The sequence below is a fragment of the Raphanus sativus genome, chromosome 8, assembly GCF_000801105.2.
Source record: "Raphanus sativus cultivar WK10039 chromosome 8, ASM80110v3, whole genome shotgun sequence".
NCBI classification, from domain to species: Eukaryota; Viridiplantae; Streptophyta; class Magnoliopsida; order Brassicales; family Brassicaceae; genus Raphanus; species Raphanus sativus.
The window spans coordinates 13,410,716-13,438,148 of NC_079518.1; the positions used below are offsets into that span (position 1 = coordinate 13,410,716).

A 27,433-nucleotide genomic window follows, 5' to 3' on the forward strand; every position below is an offset into this window, starting at 1 on the left:
ATATCAGAAATGGAATTAAATATGTTTTTATTTAACTTTTTAATATTCATTCCAAAATATAATAAATTAGAAAAATAATTCAATTATATTATATAATTACTTAATTTAAAGAAAAGTTTGAATAATACATTGGAAATGTTCTTGTACATTCACAAACTAAATCCTCACCAAGTTATGTTTTGATTTATTTTCACTAAAATTAAGAATAAAAGTTAAACAAAATCCCCTAAAGAGTAAAACCTCTATAACAAAGATTGGTTCCTTAGATTTAATTTTAATTAATTTATAATCAAATCAACAAAAAAATATAAATAAAATACACAGATCGTCTCGGTCTCGCTCTCTCTATAATATATCTCTGGTGTTAGCTAGCTCACACGCTTTCGCATAAAACTCAAAAACCTCCCCTTTCTCGTCATTTTTCTCGGAATTCGCGAAACAGAAAAAAAAAAAAACTGGGTCTCACGAGAAAAATTATTACCCCTAAATTTAACAAAGAGAAGAAAGTTTCTTCCTTTACTTTCTCTAACACCAAACCTTCTTCGATGGATTCTAGAGAACTCCACCAACAACACCAACAACAACACCAACAACAGCACCAACAACAGCAACAACAGCAGCAGCTTCAACCACCGCCTGGGTTCCTAATGGGCTCCTACAATCGAAACCCTAACGCCGCCGCTGCAGCCGCCGCAGCAGCGTTAATGGGTCCCACATCCACATCTCAGGCGATGCACCACCGCTTACCTTTCGGCGCTCTCTCACCGCATCAACCCCAACCCCAGCATCACCAGCAGCAGCATCCTCACCATCATCAACCTCAGCCGCAGCATCAGATTGATCAGAAGACGCTTGAATCTCTCGGATTCGAGGGATCGCCTTCCTCCGCCGCCGTCGCCGCCGCGGCGACCCAGCAGCAGCCGATGCGATTCGGGATCGAGCAGCAGGCGAAGAAGAAGAGAGGAAGGCCGAGGAAGTATGCTCCTGATGGTGGTGGTGGTAACAACATTGGTCTCGCTCTGGCTCCTACATCGCCTGCTTCTAATTCGTACGGTGGTGGTACGGAGGGTGGTGGTGGTGGTGGTGGTGGAGATAGCGGCGGAGGAGGAGGAGGAGGGAATGCGAATTCTTCCGATCCGCCTGCTAAAAGGAACAGAGGTCGTCCTCCTGGCTCCGGTAAGAAGCAGCTCGACGCTTTAGGTACTGTGTCTGAAACTCGATCTGAAACACACTTTTTCACTGTCTCTACAATTCTCGATTTTTAGTGTGTTTTTGTCTGGTGGTGCAGGAGGAACAGGTGGAGTTGGGTTTACACCTCATGTCATTGAGGTCAAAACTGGAGAGGTAATGTTTGTGTCTTTTTTGTGTAGTACATCTTTAATCTTTGTGTCGGAATTTTGCTTATGTGTGTTCCTTTTGGGTTGAACTTATGTCAGGACATAGCTATGAAGGTAGTGGCGTTCACGCAACAGGGGCCACGCGCGATCTGTATTCTCTCAGCTACAGGAGCCGTGTCTACTGTGATGCTTCGTCAAGGGAACAATCCTAATGGAACTGTTAAGTTTGAGGTATATCATTTCATGCCCCTTTGGTCTGTCTTATTTGAGAACTGGAGTTTTATCTGTATTGAGCTGTTTTTTTTGTATTTGCAGGGTCCATATGAGATCATTTCTATGTCAGGTTCTTTCTTGAATACTGAGAGTAATGGTACTGTGACCAAAACTGGTAGCTTAAGTGTATCGCTTGCTAGACCAGATGGTCAGGTTGTGGGTGGTTGTGTTGCTGGAATGCTTGTAGCTGGATCACAAGTCCAGGTTTACTCTAAATTCTCAAACTTTTATACTCAATTTGATCTTAAAGATACTGAATTTGAAACTGGTGGGTGGTGGTGTTTATAGGTTGTTGTTGGAAGCTTTGTACCAGATGGGAAGAAACAGAAACAAAGCGCAGGGCGTGTTCAGAATACTCCCGAGCCAGCTTCAGCACCAGCTAATATGTTGACCTTTGGTGGAGGTGGAGGAGGAGGACAAGGAAGCCCTCGGTCTCAGGGACAGCAACATTCAAGCGAGTCATCAGAGGAAAACGAAAGTAACTCTCCTTTGCACCGTGGTAATAACAACAACAACAACAATCATCATGGACTGTTTGGAAACTCGACACCGCAACAACTTCACCAAATGCCACCTATGCAGCAGCAGCAGATGTACCATCACCACCTCTGGCCTGGCCACAATCCTCAATAAGCAGATGGTCCGTGGCTCTCGTGCTGGCCGGGTTTGCTTCTCTGTTCGTTTTACACATCTCTCCAATCAGAATTATCCATAAAGTAGATTGAGCTTTCTTTACTCTCTCGTCTTCTTCTTCCTCCTACTTCTCCACAATTTAATTTTGGTTTTAGATAAACAGAGAGATGTTAAGTAGGGTTTCAGTTCATCATTTTTAGTTTGTTTCTCTTAGTTACTTTTGATTGTGGTGATCAGAAAGACTTCTTTCTTTTTTTTACATTAATGCAATGTTTAAAGAGAAGATAGCACCCAAAATCTTCATTAAAACGAAGAGGAAAAAGAACTGTTGGACTTATAGTAATAGAACTCTCTGATTCCTATGTTTTAGCACAAACCAAAACATTCCTACACAAACTCCATGGAACATAAAATTCTGATGAAGAATTGACTTATCTCTCTGCCATACATCAAAAGATCAAACCTTTTTATAATACAAAAGCTTTTTACAAAAGCTCTTTTTTATTATCTATTAGATATATAATAATTACATTCATTTTTAGTCACACATATACATATATGTTCATTGCTCTTCAGGTTACTATTACATAGCGCTAAGTAAAACAAAAACAGTTAGAAAATAGTCAAAATACGGGTGAAGGTGGTTGATTTCATATACTCAAGAGTCTCCATTACTCTTCTTCTACGTGTTAAGTCTTTTAACTTTGCTAAACCGCAGAAACCAAAGCTGGTGATGCAACCATCAAGTCTTCTTCTTCATCATCCTCATCCTCTGCTTCCCACATGAAATGTGCGTATGATCCCATAACCATACTGCAAAAGTCACAAAACAAAACCCTTTACATTTTGAATTGGGGATTACCAAAAGTGATCAATAATCTATATAACCAATACCAATCATCAGGAGAAGCAATCACAGCTCGGTCAAAGTAACCACGAGCTCTCTTCTCATCCCTCTTCGTCTCCCATATCAACTTCCCATACATTGACAACGCTTCACCATCACCGGGACTCACAAGTATCGCTCTCCCGTAGTACTCCTCTGCTCCCTCTGCATCTTTCTCCACCTACACAACATCAACATCAATACTTTGAAAAAAAACCTAATCTCTTTCGTTTTCTTGATCCACACGTTACCTCGTACAAGAACTTGCCGTAGTTCATCAGAAGAAGCGAGCTGTTAGGGTTAGTCTTCAACATCTCTCGATAGTAATCACCGATCTTTCTCCTATCGCCGTAACCGTCTCCCTTCCCGCCGCTGTAACCAGATCCACCGCCACCACCGGAAACTCCTTTCTCCTCCGCGGGAACACCGCTCTCCTTCCAGATCAACGATCCCCAGCCGTCGGCAAACCTAATTTCGTCGTCCTCCTCCGGAATTTTCGCCGGCGAAGGCTTTGACGCGACGCTCTTCGACATTCTCTCCGATAACACCCTCCGCATCCCGTCGATCGAGATCTTTCCGGCGGAGAATCTATCGCCGCCGTATTTGGATAACGATTCGACGGAGTTGTGGCGGGAGATCGTCGTCGTCGTCGCCTTCCTCGATGGAATAAACCGGGTTTGATGAACCGGCATCGAACCGGTTCTCATTAAAAGAGATGTCATTCTGTATTCAGCTTCTTTTTTTTTCGATCTTCCGGTTAAATCCATCTCTTGGTATATATAGATTCGTTAATCATCTGACTTGTGTTTCGCATCCACCGTTGGATCTTTCGACTTTTATTTACTTCACGATCTCGCCCTAATATCTCGCCACGTCATCTCTTTCGTATGATGGACTTAAAGTTTGGATATTTCTTAGCCGTCCGATGCGATGACCACAAAATGGGGTGGGGGGGAGAATATCAGATGCGTGTGGCACGTGAAGGCTCACGAGATTAACTGTGTTGGAGTTAAACTTGAAGATAAACATGGAGATAACTTGAAGACTAAGCAAAACTAAAAAGTTAAGATTAGGAGAAAAGGAAAAACTTCTATTGTTATGTTTTAGGAAGTTTTAGAATCTATATAAGAAGATGGTGAGGTATGCCATGAACTTATGTGTGAGAGATTATAGAACTTGTGAGGGCTTAAGTTTTGAGAGATTTTCTTAAGCTAATAAGAAGTGTTTTCTATATTCTTGATTTCATATTCTAAAAGATAGAATAATAATTGGTATCAGAGCATCAAAATTCTGAGACCAGAACTCGTGAGAGATGGGAGATATTACAACAGTTCCGAAGAAACCTAAAGAAGGGGTTTCATCGATATCATGTCCAATGTTAACATCAAGCAACTACACATTCTGGGCAATTCGAATGAAAAATCTTCTTAAGATTCATGGGGTCTGGGAAACTATTGAAGAAGAAAACGCAGAGAAGGAGAAGAATGACCTGGCCATCGGATTCCTACTCCAATCATTACCAGAGGCACTCGTACTGCAAATTGGAGAATTGGTAACCGCAAAGAAAGTATGGGAAGCTGTGAAGGGACGACATCTAGGAGCAGATAGAGTTCGTGAAGCAAGGCTTATGACTCTGTCAGAAGAGTTTGATAGATTAAAGATGAAAGAAACTGAATCCATCGATGACTTCGTCGGCAAGCTATCGACAATCACCGCAAAGTCAGCAGCATTAGGCGAAACCATAGAGGAAACTAAGATAGTTAAGAAGTTTCTCAAGAGTCTCCCAAGAAAAAAATACATTCATATAGTGGCTTCCATTGAGCAACTACTTGACCTAAAGACAACTACATTCGAAGACATGGTTGGTCGTCTAAAAGCTTATGAGGAACGTATTAAAGATGACGAAGAAGATGGACACAGTGAGCAAAATAAACTCATGTATGCAAACTCAGAATCTCAGTCTCAATCCTACCGAGATGGAGAATACAGAAACAGGGGACGAGGCAGAGGATTCTATGGAAGAGGCCGAGGTCGTGGAAGAAACTACTACCGAGGAGAGTTTGATATATCAAAAATCACATGCTTTAGGTGTGATAAGACTGGACACTTTGCATCCAGTTGCCCTGATCGTATACTGAAGCTACAAGAAGCATACGAGAACGAGAATAAAGCCGATGATACACAGGAAGCAGACAAACTTCTCATGAATGAAGTAGTTTATCTTAATGAGAAGAACATAAAGCCAAAGGAGTTCGAGAGCAACAATGACAGAATATGGTACCTAGACAATGGGGCTAGCAACCATATGACAGGAAGACGTGAGTACTTTAAGAGCATTGATGACACTATAACTGGAAAGGTAAGATTTGGAGACGACTCGAGAATTGATATCAAAGGAAAAGGAGTAATCTTGTTCATCAGTCCAAACGGAGAGAAGAAGATACTTGCTGATGTCTACTTCATACCAGAGCTTAAAAGCAACATCATAAGTTTAGGTCAGGCTACAGAATCAGGATGTGAAATTCGTATGAAGGAAGAGACTCTGACACTTCATGATAAGGATGGGAAGCTCATTGTGCAAGCCAAGAGATCAAGAAACCGTCTCTACAAAGTTTTGATGGATATTGTCGACACCAAGTGCCTGCAACTAACAACGATATCAGAATCCACAAGATGGCATGCTCGTTTGGGACACATTGGAGTGAACTCTATGAAAGCTATGATTAGAGAAGACCTTGTGATAGGCTTACCAGCCTTAAACATCGAGACTGAAACGTGCACTTCATGTCTACTTGGGAAGCAAACTAGACATCCATTCCCGAGTGCAACAATCTATCGAGCTACGGAAGCATTAGAACTCATTCACGCCGACTTGTGTGGACCTATAACGCCACCTACAGCTGGACAGAACAGATATATCTTTGTGCTTATTGATGACTATTCTAGATACATGTGGTCAATTCTTTTGAAAGAAAAGGGAGAAGCTTTTAACAAGTTCAAATCGTTCAAAGCTGTAGTTGAAGCAGAAACAAAGAAAAGGATCAAAGTTCTAAGAACAGATAGAGGAGGCGAATTCACGTCTAATGAGTTCAAAGCGTTTTGTGAAAGCTCAGGCATAACGCGGCATCTAACTGCTCCGTACTCACCCCAACAAAATGGAGTAGTAGAGCGTCGTAACAGAACCCTTCTCGAGATGACTAGAAGCATTCTCAAGCATATGAGTGTTCCAAATCATCTATGGGGAGAAGGAATCAGACACTCTACCTACCTCATTAACCGAGTCTCAACAAAGGTACTGAAATCTCAGACTCCATACGAAGCTCTCAAAGGACGGAAGCCAAATATCGAACACATTAGAGTCTTCGGCTGTGTTGGATATGCAAAAGTTGACAGTCATCTCCTTCGGAAATTGGATGATAGGACAAGAATGCTTGTTCATTTAGGAACAGAACCAGGGTCAAAAGCTTACAGATTATACAATCCAAACACGAAGAAGTTGGTAGTGAGTAGAGACGTAGTGTTCGATGAAAGCAAAGGTTGGCCATGGAGTAATGTGTCAAGTGAGGCTGAGCACGAGCCTGGTATGTTTGAAATAAAGTTTGGAACGCACGGCAACAATGGATTGTGCGACAAAGAAGAAGATGATAAAGAAGACAACATCGACGAGAAATCAGAGACTGATAAATCTAATGATGAAGAAGATGATGAACAGAGAGACTCTGTTTTCAACCCTGAGTCAGAAACAGAGTACCTTGAAGCAGAGCAACCACAAACAGAGGTCAGAAGATCGACAAGAATGAGAAAACCACCAGGATACTTGGAGGACTATGTATATCTATCAGAGGTTGAGGGTGAACGATTGTTGCTACTACTGAATGAGGAACCATACGACTATGAGGAAGCAATAGAAGAGAAAATATGGAGGGATGCTTGCGATGATGAGATCAATGCAATTATTAAAAACAAGACTTGGGATCTGGTTGATCTACCTCCTGGAGCTAAAGCTATAGGGCTAAAATGGATCTTTAAGATAAAAAGAAACTCAGACGGAACAATCAACAAATACAAGTCAAGGTTAGTCGCTAAGGGATATATCCAAAGACATGGGATAGACTATGAAGAGGTCTTCGCCCCAGTTGCTCGAATCGAAACAGTACGCTTTATCATAGCATTGGCAGCATCTAATGGTTGGGAAGTTCACCATCTCGACGTCAAGACAGCTTTCTTGCATGGAGATCTAAAAGAAGATGTATATGTTAGTCAACCAGAAGGATATGTGATTCAAGGAAGCGAAAAGAAAGTATACAAACTCAAGAAGGCTTTGTATGGCCTGAAACAAGCACCAAGAGCTTGGAACGAGAAGCTAAACAGAGCTTTAGGCGAGTTGAGATTTGATAAATGCACAAAGGAACCATCCTTGTATCGAAAGAAGAAGAATGGGCACCTCCTGATAGTGGCTGTATACGTTGATGACTTATTGATCACAGGTTCTAAGCTGGAGTTGATAGTCGAGTTCAAAACGAGTATGTCAAAGATGTTTGAGATGAGTGATCTCGGACTACTAACATACTATCTTGGTATTGAAGTCCTACAATATAATGGTGGCATCGCGATGAAACAGGAGGCTTATGCCAAGAAGATATTAGAGCAAAGCGGCATGAGCGAGTGCAATGCAACACAGTCACCAATGGATGCAGGCTTGAAGCTTTCAAAAGCACAAGAGGAAGAAGATGTAGACGAGAAAGAGTACCGACGTATGATAGGTTGCTTACGATATCTTGTTCATACGAGACCTGATCTCGCATACTCAGTTGGCGTCTTGAGCAGGTACATGCATCAACCAAAGAAGTCTCACGAGTCTGCTTTGAAACAGATCTTACGGTATGTGAAGGGAACAAGTGGATATGGACTTGACTTTAAGCGTTCAGACAGAGCAACACTCGTGGGATACAGTGACAGTAGCCATAATGTCGATGAAGATGATGGAAGAAGCACTACTGGTCATATGTTTTATCTTAACAACTGTCCTATAACTTGGTGCTCGCAAAAGAAAGAAACTGTGGCTTTATCCTCCTGCGAAGCCGAGTTCATGGCAGCAACTGAAGCGGCAAAACAAGCTATATGGTTACAAGAGCTACTTGCAGAGATAATGGAGAAACCAAATGAGAAGGTAGTTATTCGGATAGATAACAAGTCTGCAATCGCTTTGACAAAAAATCCGGTGTTCCATGGGCGTAGTAAGCATATTCACAAACGCTATCACTTCATCCGTGAATGCATCGACAATGATCAGGTGTTGGTTGAACATGTTGCTGGAAATCTTCAAAAGGCCGATATATTAACCAAAGCATTGGGAAGACTGAAGTTTAAAGAGATGAGGGAGCTCGTAGGAGTTCAAGTTGTGGATCATGGAGACTTCAAGTTTAAAGGGGAGATTGTTGGAGTTAAACTTGAAGATAAACATGGAGATAACTTGAAGACTAAGCAAAACTAAAAAGTTAAGATTAGGAGAAAAGGAAAAACTTCTATTGTTATGTTTTAGGAAGTTTTAGAATCTATATAAGAAGATGGTGAGGTATGCCATGAACTTATGTGTGAGAGATTATAGAACTTGTGAGGGCTTAAGTTTTGAGAGATTTTCTTAAGCTAATAAGAAGTGTTTTCTATATTCTTGATTTCATATTCTAAAAGATAGAATAATAAACTGCTCTCTTAGTGACACGTGGAGGAGGTGGCGGGAGCTGGTGAGTCTAGGACATTTAACTCTTGGATGGACACTGTGAGATGCACCCAGAATTACGAAACCATTGTATCCTCAGTATATCGAATACCATTGGCGCGCCAGAAACATACACATCATCAAAATACAGTTTGATTAACGATGTGATGAAATCTAATGTCTGAGAAGACACAATGATTAGTCTCTATCAACGATAGATATGACGAATAATTCTTGTCTATTGTACAATTATCACTATGATACTACCACTAAGCTAAGTTCATGTTCATAAAGCATGTCTGATGCATGCACTTGGGAAATATGATTTTGATATGTGAATGATATCACGATCACACAACTTTATATTTCATTTATCTTGTTTTTATCTCCAAATCTAGAAGATCATTATTCACTACGGTTACAACCTACAAGTGGCAAATTTTCTTGTTTGATAAGATAGGGTTCTTTTTTATTGTCAGTATATAAGAGTATATAATTACAATACGGTATTTTAGTTTTGTCATTTTTTCTTTTTTGAAACTAGAAAGTTTTGTCATTTTGTTTCACATTATTAAAGGCAATTGTCTTATAAAAATATGGTTACTGTACGTAACCACCGAAAATAGAAACAACTTCACTCAACTCACTACTTGATAAGACTGATGACACTAAAAATAACAAAAGATCCAAAGAAATATAAACATTAACGGGTTAAACATTTTGTTTCTTTCCTTCCAAAAATTTATAACATCATTCTTAATGAACTTCAGATACGTTAGTGACTGGAACTCTAGTTCACCTTAATGTCTAAAATTATTTCACCTTTATTACCACAATCCTCGTCAAAATATTACGTCAGGGGCAGACGGAAGATTGTTTTCGGTATGGGGCACATAACCAGGTTCTGGTAACTAATATTGAGCTTACGTGAGTATTTAGATAGTTTAGTACTGAGGTCAAAAAAAAAGAAGATAGTTTAGTACTAATTTTCATGGGAGAAAAATAGTTTAAGTCGGGGTACATTGCCACACCCCTTTAAGCTCTAGGTTCGTTTGGAGCACGGTCCTGAAAACCTTAGAAATATTATGGGCTGCAAAATACAACAAAAATAAGGGAATATCAAGTAGTTTTGAACTGGTTATTTTAAACGGAACAAAAGCTAATTTAATCAACAAACTACGGGGGAAAATGAGTTTTTAAATCCTCAACTATTTGAAATCAGTACTTTTAATATCCAATTATTTTTTACGTATATTTAATCCCGAAGTTATTATTAACTGCGCAAAATCAGACATTAAAAAGTCAAAATTAATTATTACACAAAAAATGAATTCTAATTAAATAAAATATTGATTTGGCTTTCAAAAACCTAGAAATCTTTAAAATCGATGCAATCTGAGTGATTCCGAGAGAGAACAAGCAAATATTATTGTTAAAAAAGGAATCATATTCTTTATTTTCAGTGTCAAAAGTTTTATATTCTCACTAGAATGTTCTTTATATCATCAAAAATTATCTGAACTCGACGAAAATCTCTTCTATCATCTTACATAATTTATTATAAGAATTTATGGGTTTTCAAATGTCAAACCGATCGATTTTTCTAACTATAACTCATGTAATAACTAATTTTGACTTTTAATGTCAAATTTTTCATAGTCAACAATAATTTCAGGAATAAATTTGTGCAAATGATAGTTGGATATTAAAAGTGCTGATTTTACATAGTTAGAGATTTAAATGCCCATTTTCTCTAATCCACCGAACTACCGATAGATTTTAAAATAGTGACCAAAAATGTATTTTGTTATGAAAAGTCGGAAACAGATGCTTACCGCCTCTCAAAGTATTATTCACCATATTTTCTTCATCAATTTCTTTAATTACTCTCTATTTATGTAAGTGTTTCCTTTGACACCATGAAGCAAAAGCTTGGTGACCACCACGGTGGAGAAGTAAAGGCAACCAATAATCTCTTCTTAACAATTGATGCTCCTCCTGCCTCGACCTTCTAATCATATATTAATTTCCCACTTTTTCTTATTCCTCCGTCAAAGATATATGAGATGAAAATATGGCTATATGTTTGTTAGACTTATGCAAACCGAGCATAAGAAAAATATGTTAGCAGTCTCACTACACAAAATATGCAAATCGTTAAACTAAAGATAGATTGGAATGATCGGCCTTGTTTGCATTTGCCATTCACATTTGGTGTGATGGGTCCAACACATTTTGTTATCTCTCTTCTTATGAGAAATACTATATGATGTAGGAATTTTAGTTGCATCTGCTTATGTTTTGCATTGATCATTCTATATATCACTACAAGATGATTTTTCTGTGCTCGTGCACAGCTATAAATATCAACGAAATAAATATATCATAATAATTGATTACATTTTTATTTTAAATTTTAAATTGTTTTATGATTTCTATTTATTATTTTGTATAATAATATTTTTAATTAAATTAGACATGTGATTTTAGATATACAGTGTCTAGTCAGTTAAATTATTATTTGGGTATATTATATAGCATCTACTTTTTGTTGTTATTACTATAATTATTCTTATAATTAGATTATTTATTTGGGTGTAAAATATTGGATTGGCCCATTTATTCATTTTATTGGTATATTGACTTAGTTATATTTCTTTAATTGAAATACATATATTTTTATTCTAACTAAACCGAATGAGATCAGTTTTATTCGATGCACGAGTTTGGTTCTTCATCTACGATATGTAAATATATTTTCATTTTTTTTATTTGATGTTGATTTAAAATACAATAAGAAAAAAACTAAAGTGATGAGTAGAAAGCTGCATAGAAGAACATAACCAATATAGTTTCGAAAGTTAATAAACAGATTTCAATATTTAGAATATAATTAAAATATTTGTAAATTTTAAGTCATTTATATATTTTTATGTATAAATGATAAATTGAAAACTATTTTAATAATTTTAAACACAGGAATGCAGGTTATCAGGTATTCTTATTAAGGAGACATTGGATAGTACAAATATAAATTAAAACTTAAAATCAAACTAAAGATTACACAAAAGAAGTTTTGATAATGAACAAGTATAATATCAATAGTTCGCTAAAAATATTGATTTATAATATTTAAAAATATGTCTGTAATTATTTGATTGAAATAGACTTATAATAAAAGTTTAGTTTCATTTTCTAATAAATGTTATCTTGCTTAAGATTAATTTTTAAAATATATTATTTAATATTTAAAATAAATTCCCAAAAAAATTCTGTGAATTTTTTAAGAAAATATTTTATATTAATTTACTTCCTAAAAATAAATACCCAGTTTTTTTTGTTAAATTCTGTTTGAGAAATAATGGTATATAATAAAAAAATAATATAATTATTAAAATTTAAAGATATTTTTAATTATGTACTTTGATAAAAATAAAAAAATTGTTAATCTAATTTAATATTTGTATAAAATTATCATGAAAAACAATTGTAAAACACTCAGTAATGTTAGTTTTAAAGTACGTTTAGTTCATTAAATAAAATTCAGTTTATGTTATGTTATCTAAGTTAGTTTTGATCATCTGAGAATATCGCTTGATATATATATATTATGATATTTAAGATTATGTTTTAAAAGGAATATATATTCTAATATTAAGATTTTTTTTGAACTTCCCTAACTTTTCAATAATATATTATTAATATTCTAATAATATATAAATTAGTTCAATAATGAGCATTAGAATATTTTTTCCACAAATGATCAACTAATGCATTTCGTAATGAAAAATGAGCTTCTTTCTTTGATATTCCTAAATCGAGCAATTTTTTTTTGAAATCAGACATTTTCATCTTCTGCAGTTTCGACATCTGGAAGTGGAGTTTCTCTTACAACTTCGATTTGCCAGATTATTAAATCACTTATTTTATGTTATTTTTATTTTATATTATTTATGTTTGTAATTATGTTATGCATTTTGTATTAAATTATTAAAATATTAAAATATCTTGTTTTTATGTTATTTTAAAATATTGTTTAAGTAAGAAATAAAAAGATTAAAAGTTTAAAGGACCATTTCATAAATAAAAAAAGTTCAACTCCAAAATGGAGTAATGTGTAAGATTACTCTATAAATGGAGTAATCTTAGCCATTACTCCATTTTGGAGTTGAAAATAAAGTGGGGTTGGAGACATTTTGGAGTTGAAAATAAAGTGGGGTTGGAGAAGATTTTACTCCAAAATAATGTTTGGAGTAGAAAATGGAGTAGGGTTGGAGATGCCCTAAGACACAAACTAATATTGAAAACAAGAATGAAAGATATGAAACTGTTTACATTTTTACATTTTCCCATATTGTTTATTGAGTCAGTCACCACATTATAAAGTAAATAGAAATTAAGTTTATGATCAACTCGTAAATATTAAGCATCACATATAAAAATAAAAGTTTAAGTCTCACCATGTTGGTCCGTAAACTATCTCTTTTTCCAGAAGGACAAATGAACAATCATATTTACGGTTAATTTGTCCAACCCAAATATTAAAAAAAAAATTAAATGATGACACTATATATAAATTCAGAATATAGAACAACATGAGAATTATTAAGGAAAGAGGACAACTATATCTAGGCTGGGACTTATTATCCGAGATCCGGATTCGATATAAGATCCGTTCTGGATGCGCTCGAAATTAGGATATTCGGGGACGTTCGGATCCGAATCCGGATAGTAAAATCAAGGATTCGTCAAAACCAAATCCAAATCCGAATATCATAATTTTAGGTCTAGATATTTGGATCCGGATCCGTATTTATAAAATATATGAACTTTTTAATTTTATTAATAATTATATTGATATATTAATATTTATTCATAAAACTAGTTTAATAATTCTATATTTTAATTTCTAAATATTATATTTATATTTATAAACTTTGTATAAATATTTTATTATGTTATGTTAAAATTTTCATATTTTAAAATTCATATTTTTATTTTATTAACTATTTTTCGAATCCGGATATAAATATTAAATCCACGGATCCAACGAATTTGAATCCGGATCTGAATACCTCAAATTTCTTGGATATCTGGATCTGTTCCATCCCTAACTATATCTAACCACGACACATTACAGAATGTTGTATTTCTTTGCCTTATACTGCAAATTACTGCTGATCTGAAATACTAAACACATTTGCTAATATTTTTATTTCTTTTTTCTTTTATATACAAAATCCATTTTCCTGATATTGAAAAACTAATTTTTTTTATTAATTTCTAAGAACTTTGTATTATTTTCTATTTCAACAGACGATTCTAATCTCTTTTATTTTTCACTTGTCTAAATATTTACTTCAACATTGATCTTAATTCTGTTGGACTAAAAAAGTTACACCATACTGAATTGGTTTACTAAATTTGATACATTTTGGGATGGTTTAGTGTCCGGTCATTGTAAACTTCGTAATACAAAAAGATGGAAAACAGTTTAAGAGCATCTCTAATTCATTACTATTTTCATTTCTAATAGCATTTAAAAGTGAAATTATTCCAACTCACCTCTATTTTTTTCTCTATAATAGAGATCTCTATTTTTTCCTCTGTTTATAGGGGAAGAAATAGCATTATTCGATTTTCTACTCTATAAAATAGATATTGTTATTTTAGAGAAATACGTTAGAACATATACAATTCTATTATAGAGTTTCTCTATTTTATTTTTTTTGTAGAAAGAATTTCTTTATTTTAGAGGTGAAAATAACAAAATACATTGGAGATGGTCTAAGAGGATTGTGCTGATTTCTGCCATTGATGTTGTTGTTGAGATCATTTGCAAGTTCGTCGGAGAGAAATTCTTCGTTCTAGTGAATTGCTGGACCACGTTTGGTTCTAGTGAATAGTTTTTTTTTTTTCATATCGGAGGTCACTGGGTTGACGGACCATTGTGGTATGCATTCTGTTTCTTGTCTTCTCTCTCATATGCTGATTCCGTTTTTCAAATGGTTCTCTTCTCAAGAAAGTTAAAAGAGAAAGCAAAGTCTCACCTTCCACACCAATTGCTCTCCAACACAATGTCCCATGAGAATTAATAAAACGTTTATAGATTTTGAAATTTTCAAACATTAAATTTTAAACAGACAAAATACTTTTCAAACTATAGAAACGAGCGAATATAAAGGCAAGGAATCTCATTACTTATTTTGTTATTCCAGATGCATGTATGCACCTAACCAAACCAAATTTACAACCAAAAACTAATTTTGTTTTATTCCCACTTTTACCCCCTTCAAAGCCCTATATTTACCTTTCTACCCTTTATGCATCACATAAATATACAAAGCACATTACATATTCACAGACTTTTACCATTAGTACGACAAAACCTATATGGCCTTTTCTTCACCTAACACAGACGAAAGACCATACCTTGGTATATAAAAAGATAAGAGACAAAGGCTTCTGTCTTAGCTAAACCTTTGTGTGTAATCTTATAGATCAAGAAACTGGTGAATGAGCTTCTGTATTGGCTTTTTAACACTTTTGCATCTTCTGTCTTTTATCCCATTGGAGACCGGTGAGGGATTCCCTTTCTTCGCTTGGCGATTCTGCAATGACTAGATGCAGTAAGTGGAGGTGTTGATGGGCCGAAACTCTGAATGTTCTTCCCAATTCCAATGCTGCTACTTGAATCATCTGATTCCACCACAAGGTTCTTCCTTCCCTTTTCATATCCTCTAGAAGATCCAGCAATCTTGGTTGCATTTCCCAAAACACACATAAAAATTAAAGTTTATCAGAGAATGATAATGAGAAAGAAATGAACTAGACTAATCTGACCTATATCAAAAGTTTTGTTCTTTTTCTGGACAAGACTAAACAAGAAAAACTAATGCTTGGAAACGTTAGGTGAAACAGTAAATAATAAACCAAATTTGAAGATGACCCATTCCAAAAAGTTTTCATCTTTTCACTCAAAAAGGCAATGAAATGGTTGGTGAAACTGTTAAAATGTTACCCAGAAGTTTCTTGTTTTAGAAACAAGTGTGTACTCTATACCTAAATTTCTTCTTTTTGACTTTAACAAAAATGAAAAAGATGAAAAAGTACCTTGCAGCCGAGAGAGCAGAAGCGGAAGCTATCATCGACGAGGCTACGATAGCAAACCTTGCAGGTATTGGTCACACCTTTCCCTGGCCTAGGCTGTGGCCTCTCGTTCAAGAAGATGACTTTAGCACTATTGATCACATAAGTTTGGATCCCTGATATATCAATATGCTTCTGTATCTCATTCACCCTTATAACATCATGATATGAAGACCTCCTTATCTGCCAAAACCAATCAGGACATATTCAAAACCTCAACAAAGAAAAACATTTTTCTTTTTAAAAAAATAAATAATTTGAATTATCACAAAAGCGTACCTGAATGGTGTGATGATTCTTGTGATGGGCAAGACAGAGAGAGCAAAGCGGACCGTTGGTACAGTCTAAGCAGTACATATTGCATTCACTCTTGTGAGAGTCTACATGAAACTTGCAATGACCAAAAAATTTCTCTTGAAGCAGAGGTTTCAGCCATGGCGGCTGCCTGTTATCTTCCTCCTCCGGTCCACCAGCTCCCTACACCAATACCAATATTCAATTTTGATTATTTATTTCAAAAAAAAAATTACATAACTGTTTGGTTTATATTTAAACATATCTCTGTTTTCAACATCTCTCTTAAGCAGAGCACTTAACCGATGAACCATTTAACAGTTTATTTTTTCTAAAAGGCGATTACTTTTAGCCATTTTCAAATAAAAATCACAAAACCCAGACAAAATATTGAAATAAATGAGAAACTTACTAAACCTAAAAAGACAAAACATTGCACATTTGGAGAACAGAGAGAAGATAAACACGAGGTGGCAATATAAAACTAGAAAGAGGGTTTTGTTTAAAAGTACCATGATTCTTCTGTTCTTAGTCTTGATTTCTCGGATGGTATTCTCCTGATCCTCGATCGCCATTTTCGTTAAGAAACCTAAAAGACAAAGTCTTTTTCGAGTGAAGCTTCGAACTTTTTCTATATATATATATAGAGAGAGAGAGAGAGAAAGTGAGGAGTTTTGTTGCAGAGAAGGTTTTAGAGAGAGAGAGAGAAGAATGAGGAAGGAGAGAAGACAGTCTCTCTCTTATCTTAGCAAAGTCGACCAACCAAAACCTCCTTCGCCTTTCCTTCTTGTTTTCAATTATCTATTTTCTTAAAAGCTAATATATTATAATTACTTTTAAAATTATGCCAATATGAAAAAAGAAGAAAAGTATGCCAATATGAGGAAAAGTATTTTCCCATATCCTTTATGATATTATCTTGAACATAACAATATTACTAAGAATATCTTACAATGATATACCCAACTAAGATTTTAAGTTCTATATAACTATTAAAGGATATTTTGGTTGTCAGGATCATTTTCAGAGACCACTGTATTTTAAAATTTATTTTTCGTACTTTGTTATGTATTTTTGTATTTTTGAAATATGCTCGTCATAATATGAGACTTATCTTCATATATTCCTTTCCGTTACATAGCCTTACAGCACATCACTATCTATCTTATTAAAACAGGAACATTACAAGTGGATTTTTAAAAGTGGACCTCATATATTTAAATTAAATGTTTCATTATTTATATATAATACGTACTATAGTCTAACTTTGAATTTATATATTTCCTTAAATACAGTTCTTCTTTTTGTCCATATTCCATATATGATTTTTACATTTATTAAATGTCGATTTAAATAAGATATATAATAAGAATACTAAAAATATTAATCGTTCTATAATTACCCTATACAATTCATTTTAAATTGATCAGTATACTTTCATTGGCCATATTAATTATATTAGTACGAATAACATTAGGTAGATAAGTCATAAACACATACATAAAGATATGACTATTCTTATAACTACGTTGGGCCTAATCTACTTTCTAAAACAAATAACACATAGCTTCATATATTGTATAGAATATAGTAATATTGTATAGTATTATACTTATACAATAATACTAAAAACAAACCAAACTGAAATATAATATATATCGAAAATGCTTTGAACCATTACACACAAAATATATTAGACCTCGGAGATAAAATTCACTTTGAAATTACATAATAATTATTTTAAAAAATTAAATTTTGTAATGTACAAAAAACATAAGTTTTATATAAAATTTGTGTTACAATAAAAAGACACAACTCGCGCTTGCAAAATGTTATTTTTACATACGAAAGACATTTTTGATATTGTTCTTTAAACACAAAATTGAATTATACAAACTCAATACCACATAAAACTAAACAATATAGAATACATTTTAAAAATAAAACCCGTGCGGGTGTGCATATGTTTATATACTATATAAATATATTATGTTATGCATATTTTCATATAAATAATACCCCAATGTAAGTTTTGTATGATAAATGTTGAAAATACAAAATATATAGCACTATATATTTTAAATAATACAGAAAAAATCTACTTTACGTTATCATAAAATTTAAAAATCAAATTTAGTAATTAAACAAATTGCTTATTTAAATACATTAGTACAACATTTAGTAGATAAAAACAAAATGACTCCCGCTCGGTAGAGCGGGTAATGATCTAGTTGTTGGTTATACATTAAGCATTTATGTATGAAATAAGAAATTTCCTTTCGTTATTAATATGGACTTAGAAAAAAAGTTATTTGGGAAAGTTAGTGTTTTCATGTCAAATATTAGCCAAGTGGAGAAAACTATTGCTCCATTATTGTAGCTTGACATCTCATCTCTATCCTTTACAATCCCATTATACTTTGTTTTTTTTAAATCCCATATTTTTCTTTCTCCTTCTATCAGGTGGTCTCTCATTTGTATCTTTAAATACCTGAATATAAAATATGTGTAATGTTGACAAAAAAATATATGTGATATATTTTTACATTTAATAGTTTAATTTGTTTAAACAATTAATCCATCTCAGTACACAACCAACTAACGAAAACTCTTTTCGTGTCAAAAGTATTTTTAATATAACATCAGTGATATATTCACTTTGATCCGAAAATAGTCAAATAGCATAACAGTTGGGAAAAACAGAGTTTATAAGATAACAAAAATTACAAATAATTTCGGAATTATGTTATTTTTAAATTAGTGTATCTGCATAAGAATGAGTTGGAACGAGTGTGAATCGCACTTTACTTCGCTGTTATATTATTGGTGTTTATGTTTTTATAATAAGAAGATGGATTATATAATTAGATTCCATTGGTTTAGCTTTTGTAGCGAGCAATAAGCGGCTCATCAATTGGACATATTAACCTAATGCATGTGTACTTGTTTATAACATTTTAATATGGTTAATTTATAAAGAGGAGATTAATGCAGAAATTTAGGTCAAAAGATGGGTGATTATATAATAACACACTCGTTTGTTTAGTAGTGCTTTCGTTTGGTTGTTGTTCCCATTTAATTAGGTACATAAACATAGCAAAGTCAGTACTAACTATTCCAGTATACATCACTTGAAAAGGAAATCCTATTTTGATTATAAGAGCATTTCCAACTCATTGCTATTTTCACTTCTACAATAGCATTTAGAGATGAAATTGCTCCAACCCACCTCTATTTCTTCCTCTATAATAGAATTATATATTTTTTTCTCTATTTATAGAGGAAGAAATAGCATCCCTCTATTCTTTTACTCTATATTTTAGAGATTGCTATTTTAGAGGAATACATTGGAGCATATCTCACCTCTATGATAGAGTTCTCCTATTTTAAAGGTGAAAATAGCAAAATACATTGGAGATGGTCTAACAAAATCATATCGAGACATAACCTATTTTGTTTTATATACCAAAACTTGTTTTGAATCGTTGTCATGCCTCGTCTGATATGAAAGCACAGTGTTTTGATAAATCAATATGTTAAAAAAAAAAAGATAAATCAATATGTTCCCTAAACGTAAAATCATATTTGAATCTCTGACGAACAAGTTTCTCTTCTTACATATTAACTAACCACAGTTTTTTGTTCTACTAAAATTCGATAGGTAAAACCTAGAATTATTTATCTAAACTGGTGAATTCTTATTATTGTTATAAGAATATAAGATTCACTAATTTTGTTGTTAATTAGACCACCATGTTTCATGCGGATATATAATTTGCTGGCCCGATGATAAATCATTGTTGCAACTTATGATACCTGTAGTCTCTGACTTTAACAATGACTATAATGTAGTATATAATAAGATAAAGACGACAAGGAAATAAAGCAAAGGAAACATATACTATGCACTGTATCGACGACATATGATAATAACAGCTTAATTTATATTCATTTGTCATGCATGATGGTAGATGGAGGGAGATGCCAAATTTTCTTTTTCAATAGAAAAGTTTGAAAAATGAAACTATTTGGTATGAGCGATAATTTTTCATTGATAGATTATCTTCTTGTGATATCTGGAATAAAACGTATGCAGTCTTAAAATATGTCTAGTGTAAATTTTTCTCTAAATAAGAACGCAGACATCTTATTTACGTTTTGTTGTCCGTTGACTTTTGAAAAAGGACGAACGCCACTTGACTTTCACATTTTGTAAATAAGAACGCAGTTCACATTTTTTTCATAAATAATTTTTGTTTTTAAAAATACTTGTTTTCGATGCTCACATATTATCTATTTACTGTTTTCCTATTTCTATTCCTAAGTATTATGTCCCCTTATACACATAATTTCAACACAATGTGAACTCTGATATAAATGAATTCTTTTAAACTTTTTTATTTGTATTTGAAAGATTAATGTTTTACAAATTCATTAATGTATTTTGTTCTAATACTTAACTAGAATTTGATATGCAGTTCAGCGCGAATATTTGATTTAACTTTTGTTCAACGTAAATTTATAAACCATTGTTTTTATAAAAAATCTCATGTATATTTTTTTATGTTTTTAATTTACATATAGAGTAGGTTATATAATTTTATAATATAGATGTTTAATAATAGTTTTTTTATTTATACAAAATATTACATTAAAAATTGTATTTTGCTGCAATTTAGTGTCATTGTACTATTCATATATTAACATGTTATTTTGTTAATTTATTTAAAATGAAAAAACATATTAAAATTTTTAATTTTTTGCACTAGTTTTTTATGAATTATTAATTTTATGATATTTTATTTTCTTGAAAATGGAACTCTCGAAATTTTTATATTTGATTAAAGTAAATAAGGTAATACTATATCTTTTATATAATATGTACTATTTATTTCAGTTTGTTTTTTTTTACCACAAAAAACAACAACCTGTGTAAATAATTAATTTAAATTGATTTTCAATAGAGTGGCAGAATCTGTAAATAAAAAGAAATACAAAAAGAAAATACTTAATTTATTACAAATGCAATGGCTAAATATGTAATAAAAAGAAATACTTAATCTGCTATCCGTGTTTCCAAACAATTCTCATTTATCTTGTTATCTATGTTTCCGAATAGTACCAAAAGATACTTCAGTTTTAATAATATAGATTCTTTTAAACTTTTATTTATATTTGAAATATTAATATTTTACAAATTCATTAATGTGTTTTCTTTTAATTCTTAACTAGAACTTAATATGCGCTCCCCGCACGAATATTTAATTTAATTTGTGTTCAATGTAAACTCATAAACCGTTGATTTTATAAAAAATCTCATGTATACTTTTTATGTTTTTTTAAAAAAATTTACATATATAGTAGGTTATATAATTTTATAATATAGATGTTTGATAATAGTTTTTTATTTGTACATAATATTATATTATGTTTTATATTTTGATAAAATTTGGTGTAATTGTACTATTCATATATTAACATGTTATTTTTAATTTATATAAAATGAAACAAAATATTAAATTTTTAATCTTTTGCAAGTAATTTTCTATGAACTATTATTAATTATATGATAGTTTGTTGTCTTGAAAATAGAACTCTCGAAAGTTTTATATTTGGCTAAACTAAATAAGGTAATACTAATGTATACTATATATTTCAGTTTATGTTTTTATTTTCACCACAAATAAACAACAACAAGTGTAATTAATTAATTTAAATTGATCTTAAACAGTGATAAAATCTGTAAATAAAAATAAATACAAAAATGAAGTACTTAATTTATTGTAAATGCAATGATTAAATGTGTAAATAAAAAGAAGTACTTAATCTGCTATTCGTTTTTCCAAACAATACTCATTTATCTTGTTATCTATGTTCCCAGACAGTATCAAAAGATACTTCAATTTTAATAATATAGATTATAATCGGACCAAAGACTCTTGAACTCGGTCTTCTCCAACCTTAACTGAGAATCTAATTTTACATGGTATAAATTGGTGTTATATCAATGAAGCATGGAAATAACAAGATTCATTAACAAGATAAGGATGGATCTACAGAAAATAAGGATCTACTGATACTATAGTGAGTGTAATGTCTATCCACATGAGTCTATATTTTTACATGCAAAATGTGAAGTTTTAATATGGGTGATATAATGCATGAAAATCTTATATATCTTAAGTGATGTTTTCAACCGGTGAAGACGGTCGGCGTTCACTACGTACATCAATGTAAGGAATTCTTTCTGATTTTTGTTATTCAACATATCTTAAAGACACAAAACACAATGATGGATAAGTTGACACGTGGTGCAAAGACTATATCTTCTACTATAGTTTATGTTGATTCAGTTCCTCCAAGATGGCTCTCAAATCAGAAATCTGCCTAGATTCATTTTACCTTTTATTGTAGAAAAAAAAATTATATATATACCTTTCCGTTTATTCTTTTTAACAGGAATTGTTTAAAACATTTTTAAAACATATAATACCATATAATACGAGTTATTTTCTTGACATTAAAAAATACTACAAATAAAAAGGGAAAATAATGGATTTGAGTATAAATGGTTGAAATGCAGTGGTTGCAGGAATTTTTGGATGTAGGTGGTTTCAGTTTCTAACGTTATTAAGCGATTTGTACAGCTGGTACAGCGGTTAGAAATTAGTGTGTTTATGGCATATTTGTGACTTGTTGATTATGAGACATTGCAACGGTTTAATAAGAAATTATATATATTAACACATTATAATTTGTCTTTTGAACAACACATTATAAAATTATAAAATATAAAAAGCATAATATTATGATAAAATATAACAATTATTAATTTCATAATTAATAATAATGTTAAATTTATTTATTTATTAAATTTAAATTAATTATAATTTCAATGAATTTGTTATCAAGATTTATATACCATGTTTTGAAAGAATATTTTTCTTTTTTATAAATGTATATATCAATGTTTAAAATTATAGTGAATCTTCTTGATTTAAAGTTTTATATAAAATAATTCGTGACATTGTTAGTGAATTTAAAGTATAAAATTTATACATAATTTTATTTATAATATTTAAATTCTAAAATTTCAATTATTTTTTAAACTAGAATTTTTATATTATCTGCAGCCGTCCACAACCGCAAACATTAATTGGAACCAATTTTTAGTTTTAAAAGACTAAAGAATGATTTGAAGTGATTTGTAATATTTTGTGATTGTTTTAAACAGATAATAACCAATATTAACTATAAAAACTACGTTTGTTTGCAGTTGGTAGCTATGGAAACAGTCGGACCCTTGGTCAAAATCGAAGCACTTTGACACGGCATGCCATATCTGACCTGACCCTGGTGGGCTCGCTCCTTATCCTCCACCCCCATTTTTAATTAAATTTCTCGGGAAAATTGTATTATTTTTTCCTTTTGTATTATTTTTTTTTCAGTTGTTAACCAAAGTACAAACGAAAGAAAGTGTAGACTCGGAAGAAGACTCTATTAAGACAAAAAAAAACAAAAACAAATCATAGTCCAAATAATCTTCAGGATTTAACATTGTACTTACTGTATTTAAAGTAAATTTGATTTCAATTGAATTATTGGTTAATCAAGTTGTTTGAAAGTGACCAGAACCAAACCGACCGGCTTTCATTTCACTAACAAATTGATGTCTACTGTCCTCTGGTCTGGCAATTTGGTGTTTCAAGTTTCAAGTTGGAACAAAAAAAAGTCACTGACAAAATCTAAAGTTTTTCTTAATCAGTAAACCAAGTCAAATCAACCGGGAGTTCCAAAACCAGCTGCTATGCAAAAAGTACGATAAAAGTTTGATTTAATCTAATCAAAGTCACCACCAATATTCTTTATCACACCTAGAAGAAGTTTCTTAGCTAATTAAGCGATCAAAAAGCTGATAAGATACATCCTTAAGCGATCAAAAAAGCTGATAAGATACATCCTTATGTCCAGATTGCTAGACAATTTCATGATGTTTTTATTTTTTTTTGTGCAGAACCAGATGTAGACATAGGTTCGTCCAACTCTCTATCACGAGGTGGAGGTTTCTTCATGAGGCTTCTTATTAGTAATGGTTCCTTGCAAGATTCTTCTTCTTCTTGGTTCTTTGTAGTTTCCACTTGTCCGAGTTGAATTCGGAAACTTCCTTCTGCAAAATCATCACAACACAGACCAAGTAAGTACTCAACTCCATGAGGTTAACACTAATAGAAGAAAACATAAAAACTCAATTAAAAGAATGGTACCCGGCTGTTTTGACGACGAGTCAGGAGAAAAACCAACACTAGATGTAGCTTTTTCAATGTCTAAAGAAGAATCTGCTTCTTTCTCGGTGCATGAGTTGTTAGAATCATCATCAGAATCCACAAGCAATTCCATGGAATAAGAATCCTCATCACTAAACTCTTCCGGTTCAGACAACACATCTTCCTTGGGTTTGTCGGAGTCGGAAACAAAACTCTCTTCTGTCGCGGCATTTAATAGGTCAGATAATCCCGCTGAGCCACATCCCTTTTTGGATACATTCTCAGAACTGATTTCAGATGAACACTCCTCGTTGGTATGATCAGAGTCAGACGTTTGCGAAGAATATTCTGAGCTACTATCTTCGTCGGTCATTGGATGCAATTCTTCAATGGCTGTTGAAAACCATTGAGTCCCGTCTCTTGCATAGAAAAGAATATATGAATTCTGTTGTAACACAAAATCTTCATCGACTCTAGTGACCTACCAAGGTTTGTCAAAGTCACAACAAGGGACATATTAATTTATTTGGACTATTAGATCAATCAATCAAATTAAGTTGCTAGATGTATCACCTGCTTGTCATTAAACTTATGCCATATCTTTGGGGCTGACCTCACAAAGGAAGAGTAATGACCATAAGCTAATGACCCATAATGCTTCACAAGAGCATAAAGATAATATTTTGTAGCAACCTGAAGAAATAAATAAATAAATGTGCTATCTTAGATTAAATAACTCTTTAAGTACTTAAAAGGGTGACGAGAGATATATAGTTCGACATACTTGGCCATTGCTCATATATGGTAGCAAGTCTAACTCCAATGGAAACTCGACAAAGTTGTAGTTCTTCATCATGAAATATCCATTATTCTTGAATCTCTTCAAGTGGAATGTGATAACCTGTGGCAGATTATGTAGCAAGAGTTGCTTCTCCTTTGAAACTTTTTCATCACAGTTATCACACGTCATTTGCTCTTCAAGTTTTTCCACACGAGTAAAGGAATCTAGTGCACTTTGAAGGTTATCAAAGTCTTCAATTTCCAAACTCAACCCAAGAGAATCTTCAAATGTCTCGGAAACATAGTTGCAGTTGCAGCAACGAAGCTGATACATGTTTTAAACTTTTAAACATATTGGAAAAAAAACTGCTGGACAAAGTGTATATGGTTAGAGTTGACTTCTTACCTCACTGACGAGACGACCACCAAATATATGTTGAACAAAGTTAACATCATTTCGTCGATTCAAACAACATATCTCCAACTTATTTAAAAACGCATGTAGAAACTCATGTGCGTCTTCTTGTTGGTAACACCGGAAGTCAGGTGAAAAATCTACATGTTGTAGTAGTTTTATGATTAAATTCAGATCATATATACAATCAAAAATATTATGACAGCAGTTTTTTGATTGAGAAGGATATATACAATTGAGATTGTCAAAGAAATAGATCGGAGATATTGAAAATAATGAAGTGGTCGCCAGTGCATAACCGATATGATATCGAAGAGCCCCTATCACACAGAACCTCTCGTTGCCTAATATAAGATCCAAGTACAAGGTGATGTCAAAATCAAAATTAAAAAGCCACATTGTGAGAGAGAGAGAGAGAGTCTTACAGGTACAAGGATCTTGATATTGGTATGAGTAGAGACTTTCGATAAGAGGCACTGTGTGAGTGAAACATTGCAAGACCGAGTTAATGAAACAGCTGTTGCCTAGGTTCAAAAGTCCAGCACCCTATATATACGGACATTGATGTCAAATTGTAATCAGACAAAACCCTAAAACTGAAACAAAAGAAAACCTCATAGTTGAAACGAGTTCAGGGAAGACATACAACACGAGTGGATTCCACGATCTTTGGAGGTTCTTGTCTGAATCTCCTCCGCAAGGGTTTGTTCTCTGAGTCAACATCAGTATCGGATCCAGGTGAAACATTGGGAGACCGTTGTTGGCGATTAGTCGTGGAATCAGACAAACAAATGACCAAGTTTGTATTGTTGCTCTTAGAGTGATTTATAGGCTTGGTGACGACTTGAGAATCACTGCACTCGCCGTGCTCAAGACGTAACGGAGAAGACACGATTAGGGTTTCGTTCAACGGAGCGGAAGGAGGCTCGTCTGAGTTACGAGGCGGAAGTGAGACCTCCTCCGTCGAGAGCGAGGCCTGATTATTACCAATCGACTCGTCTAGGGTTTCGACGGGGTTTGGTATTAACGGCGAACGAGGTAAAATAGATGAAGAGAACTCCGAATTAGCAACCAGCATCCTATTCAGACAAAACCCTAAGATTAAAAATTAGGGTTTCGTCAAGGGGAGGGTTTTGAAAGATCGTAAGCTAAGATGCGAAGAAGATTTAGAAGAGGGTTTGAGTGGAGAGGGGAAATCGAGACGCCATCTTTTTTGTCTCTAAAGTATAAGATACGTCGAACATCTGATACAGATGCTTCTTATATACGGTACATTTGTTTGAGGTCGGTGGTGGCCACACGTTTGGATTTTGACTCTATCAAGTCAACCATTAATTAAATAATTTATTTGTTTTCTTTTGAAACACCTTAAATAACTTATTCGCAATATATACTAAATACATGTAAAAACATTTATATTTAAAATTTTGATTTTTAATATCTTGAAATTACAGATTTCATAAAAGCAAAAAGCAATTTTGTTATAGCACACTCAACCATAAATTTTAAAACCAATTGGTAAGATAAGTAAAAAGTAGAAGTAATTAGTATCTTTTTTTTTTGGTAAAATGTTAAGCTTACCATTTTCTGAAAAAGAATACACTGTTGTTGTTAAACAACTTATTACAAGAGAAGAACAGAGAAGCAGAAAGGAAACAGACTAAACAACAACAAACAAATTAA

The 27,433-nt window shown here is 33.1% G+C and overlaps 4 protein-coding genes across 5 annotated transcripts; 1 reads left to right on the plus strand and 3 right to left on the minus strand.

Annotated features, from left to right (window-relative positions):
* Nucleotides 1-353: 353 nt before the first annotated feature.
* Nucleotides 354-2,526, plus strand: LOC108822827 (AT-hook motif nuclear-localized protein 13). 2 transcript variants are annotated; one of them, XM_056992541.1, is made up of 5 exons: nucleotides 354-1,176; nucleotides 1,289-1,344; nucleotides 1,437-1,568; nucleotides 1,653-1,814; nucleotides 1,899-2,526. In XM_056992541.1, the coding sequence occupies exons 1-5, from the start codon at nucleotides 546-548 to the stop codon at nucleotides 2,241-2,243; spliced, it is 1,326 nt and encodes a 441-aa protein (XP_056848521.1). In that variant the 5' UTR covers nucleotides 354-545; the 3' UTR covers nucleotides 2,244-2,526. The 2 variants fall into 2 exon arrangements, with proteins under 2 accessions (XP_056848521.1, XP_018451512.1); XM_018596010.2 differs by having other exon boundaries at nucleotides 355-1,200.
* A 181-nt stretch (nucleotides 2,527-2,707) lies between these two features.
* LOC108822829 (uncharacterized) lies at nucleotides 2,708-3,890 on the minus strand. The gene is made up of 3 exons (XM_018596011.2): nucleotides 3,381-3,890; nucleotides 3,138-3,310; nucleotides 2,708-3,056 (listed from the first exon to the last, which is right to left on the minus strand). Exons 1-3 carry the CDS (start codon nucleotides 3,849-3,851, stop codon nucleotides 2,951-2,953), a joined length of 750 nt encoding a protein of 249 aa, XP_018451513.2. The 5' UTR covers nucleotides 3,852-3,890; the 3' UTR covers nucleotides 2,708-2,950.
* An 11,137-nt stretch (nucleotides 3,891-15,027) lies between these two features.
* Nucleotides 15,028-17,092, minus strand: LOC108818853 (protein RGF1 INDUCIBLE TRANSCRIPTION FACTOR 1). Its single transcript, XM_018591799.2, has 4 exons — nucleotides 16,804-17,092; nucleotides 16,277-16,474; nucleotides 15,962-16,180; nucleotides 15,028-15,605 (listed from the first exon to the last, which is right to left on the minus strand). Exons 1-4 carry the CDS (start codon nucleotides 16,864-16,866, stop codon nucleotides 15,411-15,413), a joined length of 675 nt encoding a protein of 224 aa, XP_018447301.1. The 5' UTR covers nucleotides 16,867-17,092; the 3' UTR covers nucleotides 15,028-15,410.
* A 7,169-nt stretch (nucleotides 17,093-24,261) lies between these two features.
* Nucleotides 24,262-26,988, minus strand: LOC108821438 (ubiquitin carboxyl-terminal hydrolase 20). The gene is made up of 8 exons (XM_018594480.2): nucleotides 26,397-26,988; nucleotides 26,176-26,296; nucleotides 25,984-26,094; nucleotides 25,742-25,890; nucleotides 25,340-25,660; nucleotides 25,129-25,248; nucleotides 24,556-25,036; nucleotides 24,262-24,458 (listed from the first exon to the last, which is right to left on the minus strand). Exons 1-8 carry the CDS (start codon nucleotides 26,826-26,828, stop codon nucleotides 24,277-24,279), a joined length of 1,917 nt encoding a protein of 638 aa, XP_018449982.2. The 5' UTR covers nucleotides 26,829-26,988; the 3' UTR covers nucleotides 24,262-24,276.
* Nucleotides 26,989-27,433: the final 445 nt, after the last annotated feature.

Excerpts from the sequence above, each read along its gene's own strand:
- LOC108822827 (XM_018596010.2), top strand. The coding sequence starts at position 546 with ATGGATTCTAGAGAACTCCACCAACAACACCAACAACAACACCAACAA. Across the intron at positions 1,201-1,288 it reads GAAGCAGCTCGACGCTTTAG|GAGGAACAGGTGGAGTTGGG; the intron begins GTACTGTGTCTG and ends CTGGTGGTGCAG. Across the intron at positions 1,569-1,652 it reads ATGGAACTGTTAAGTTTGAG|GGTCCATATGAGATCATTTC; the intron begins GTATATCATTTC and ends TTGTATTTGCAG.
- LOC108822829 (XM_018596011.2), bottom strand. The coding sequence starts at position 3,851 with ATGACATCTCTTTTAATGAGAACCGGTTCGATGCCGGTTCATCAAACC. Across the intron at positions 3,311-3,380 it reads ACGGCAAGTTCTTGTACGAG|GTGGAGAAAGATGCAGAGGG; the intron begins GTAACGTGTGGA and ends GATGTTGTGTAG. Across the intron at positions 3,057-3,137 it reads ATTGCTTCTCCTGATGATTG|TATGGTTATGGGATCATACG; the intron begins GTATTGGTTATA and ends TGACTTTTGCAG.
- LOC108818853 (XM_018591799.2), bottom strand. The coding sequence starts at position 16,866 with ATGGCGATCGAGGATCAGGAGAATACCATCCGAGAAATCAAGACTAAG. Across the intron at positions 16,475-16,803 it reads CTAAGAACAGAAGAATCATG|GGAGCTGGTGGACCGGAGGA; the intron begins GTACTTTTAAAC and ends GTATTGGTGTAG. Across the intron at positions 15,606-15,961 it reads TCTGCTCTCTCGGCTGCAAG|ATTGCTGGATCTTCTAGAGG; the intron begins GTACTTTTTCAT and ends AATGCAACCAAG.
- LOC108821438 (XM_018594480.2), bottom strand. The coding sequence starts at position 26,828 with ATGCTGGTTGCTAATTCGGAGTTCTCTTCATCTATTTTACCTCGTTCG. Across the intron at positions 26,297-26,396 it reads TCGTGGAATCCACTCGTGTT|GGTGCTGGACTTTTGAACCT; the intron begins GTATGTCTTCCC and ends CCGTATATATAG. Across the intron at positions 25,249-25,339 it reads CATATATGAGCAATGGCCAA|GTTGCTACAAAATATTATCT; the intron begins GTATGTCGAACT and ends TTATTTCTTCAG.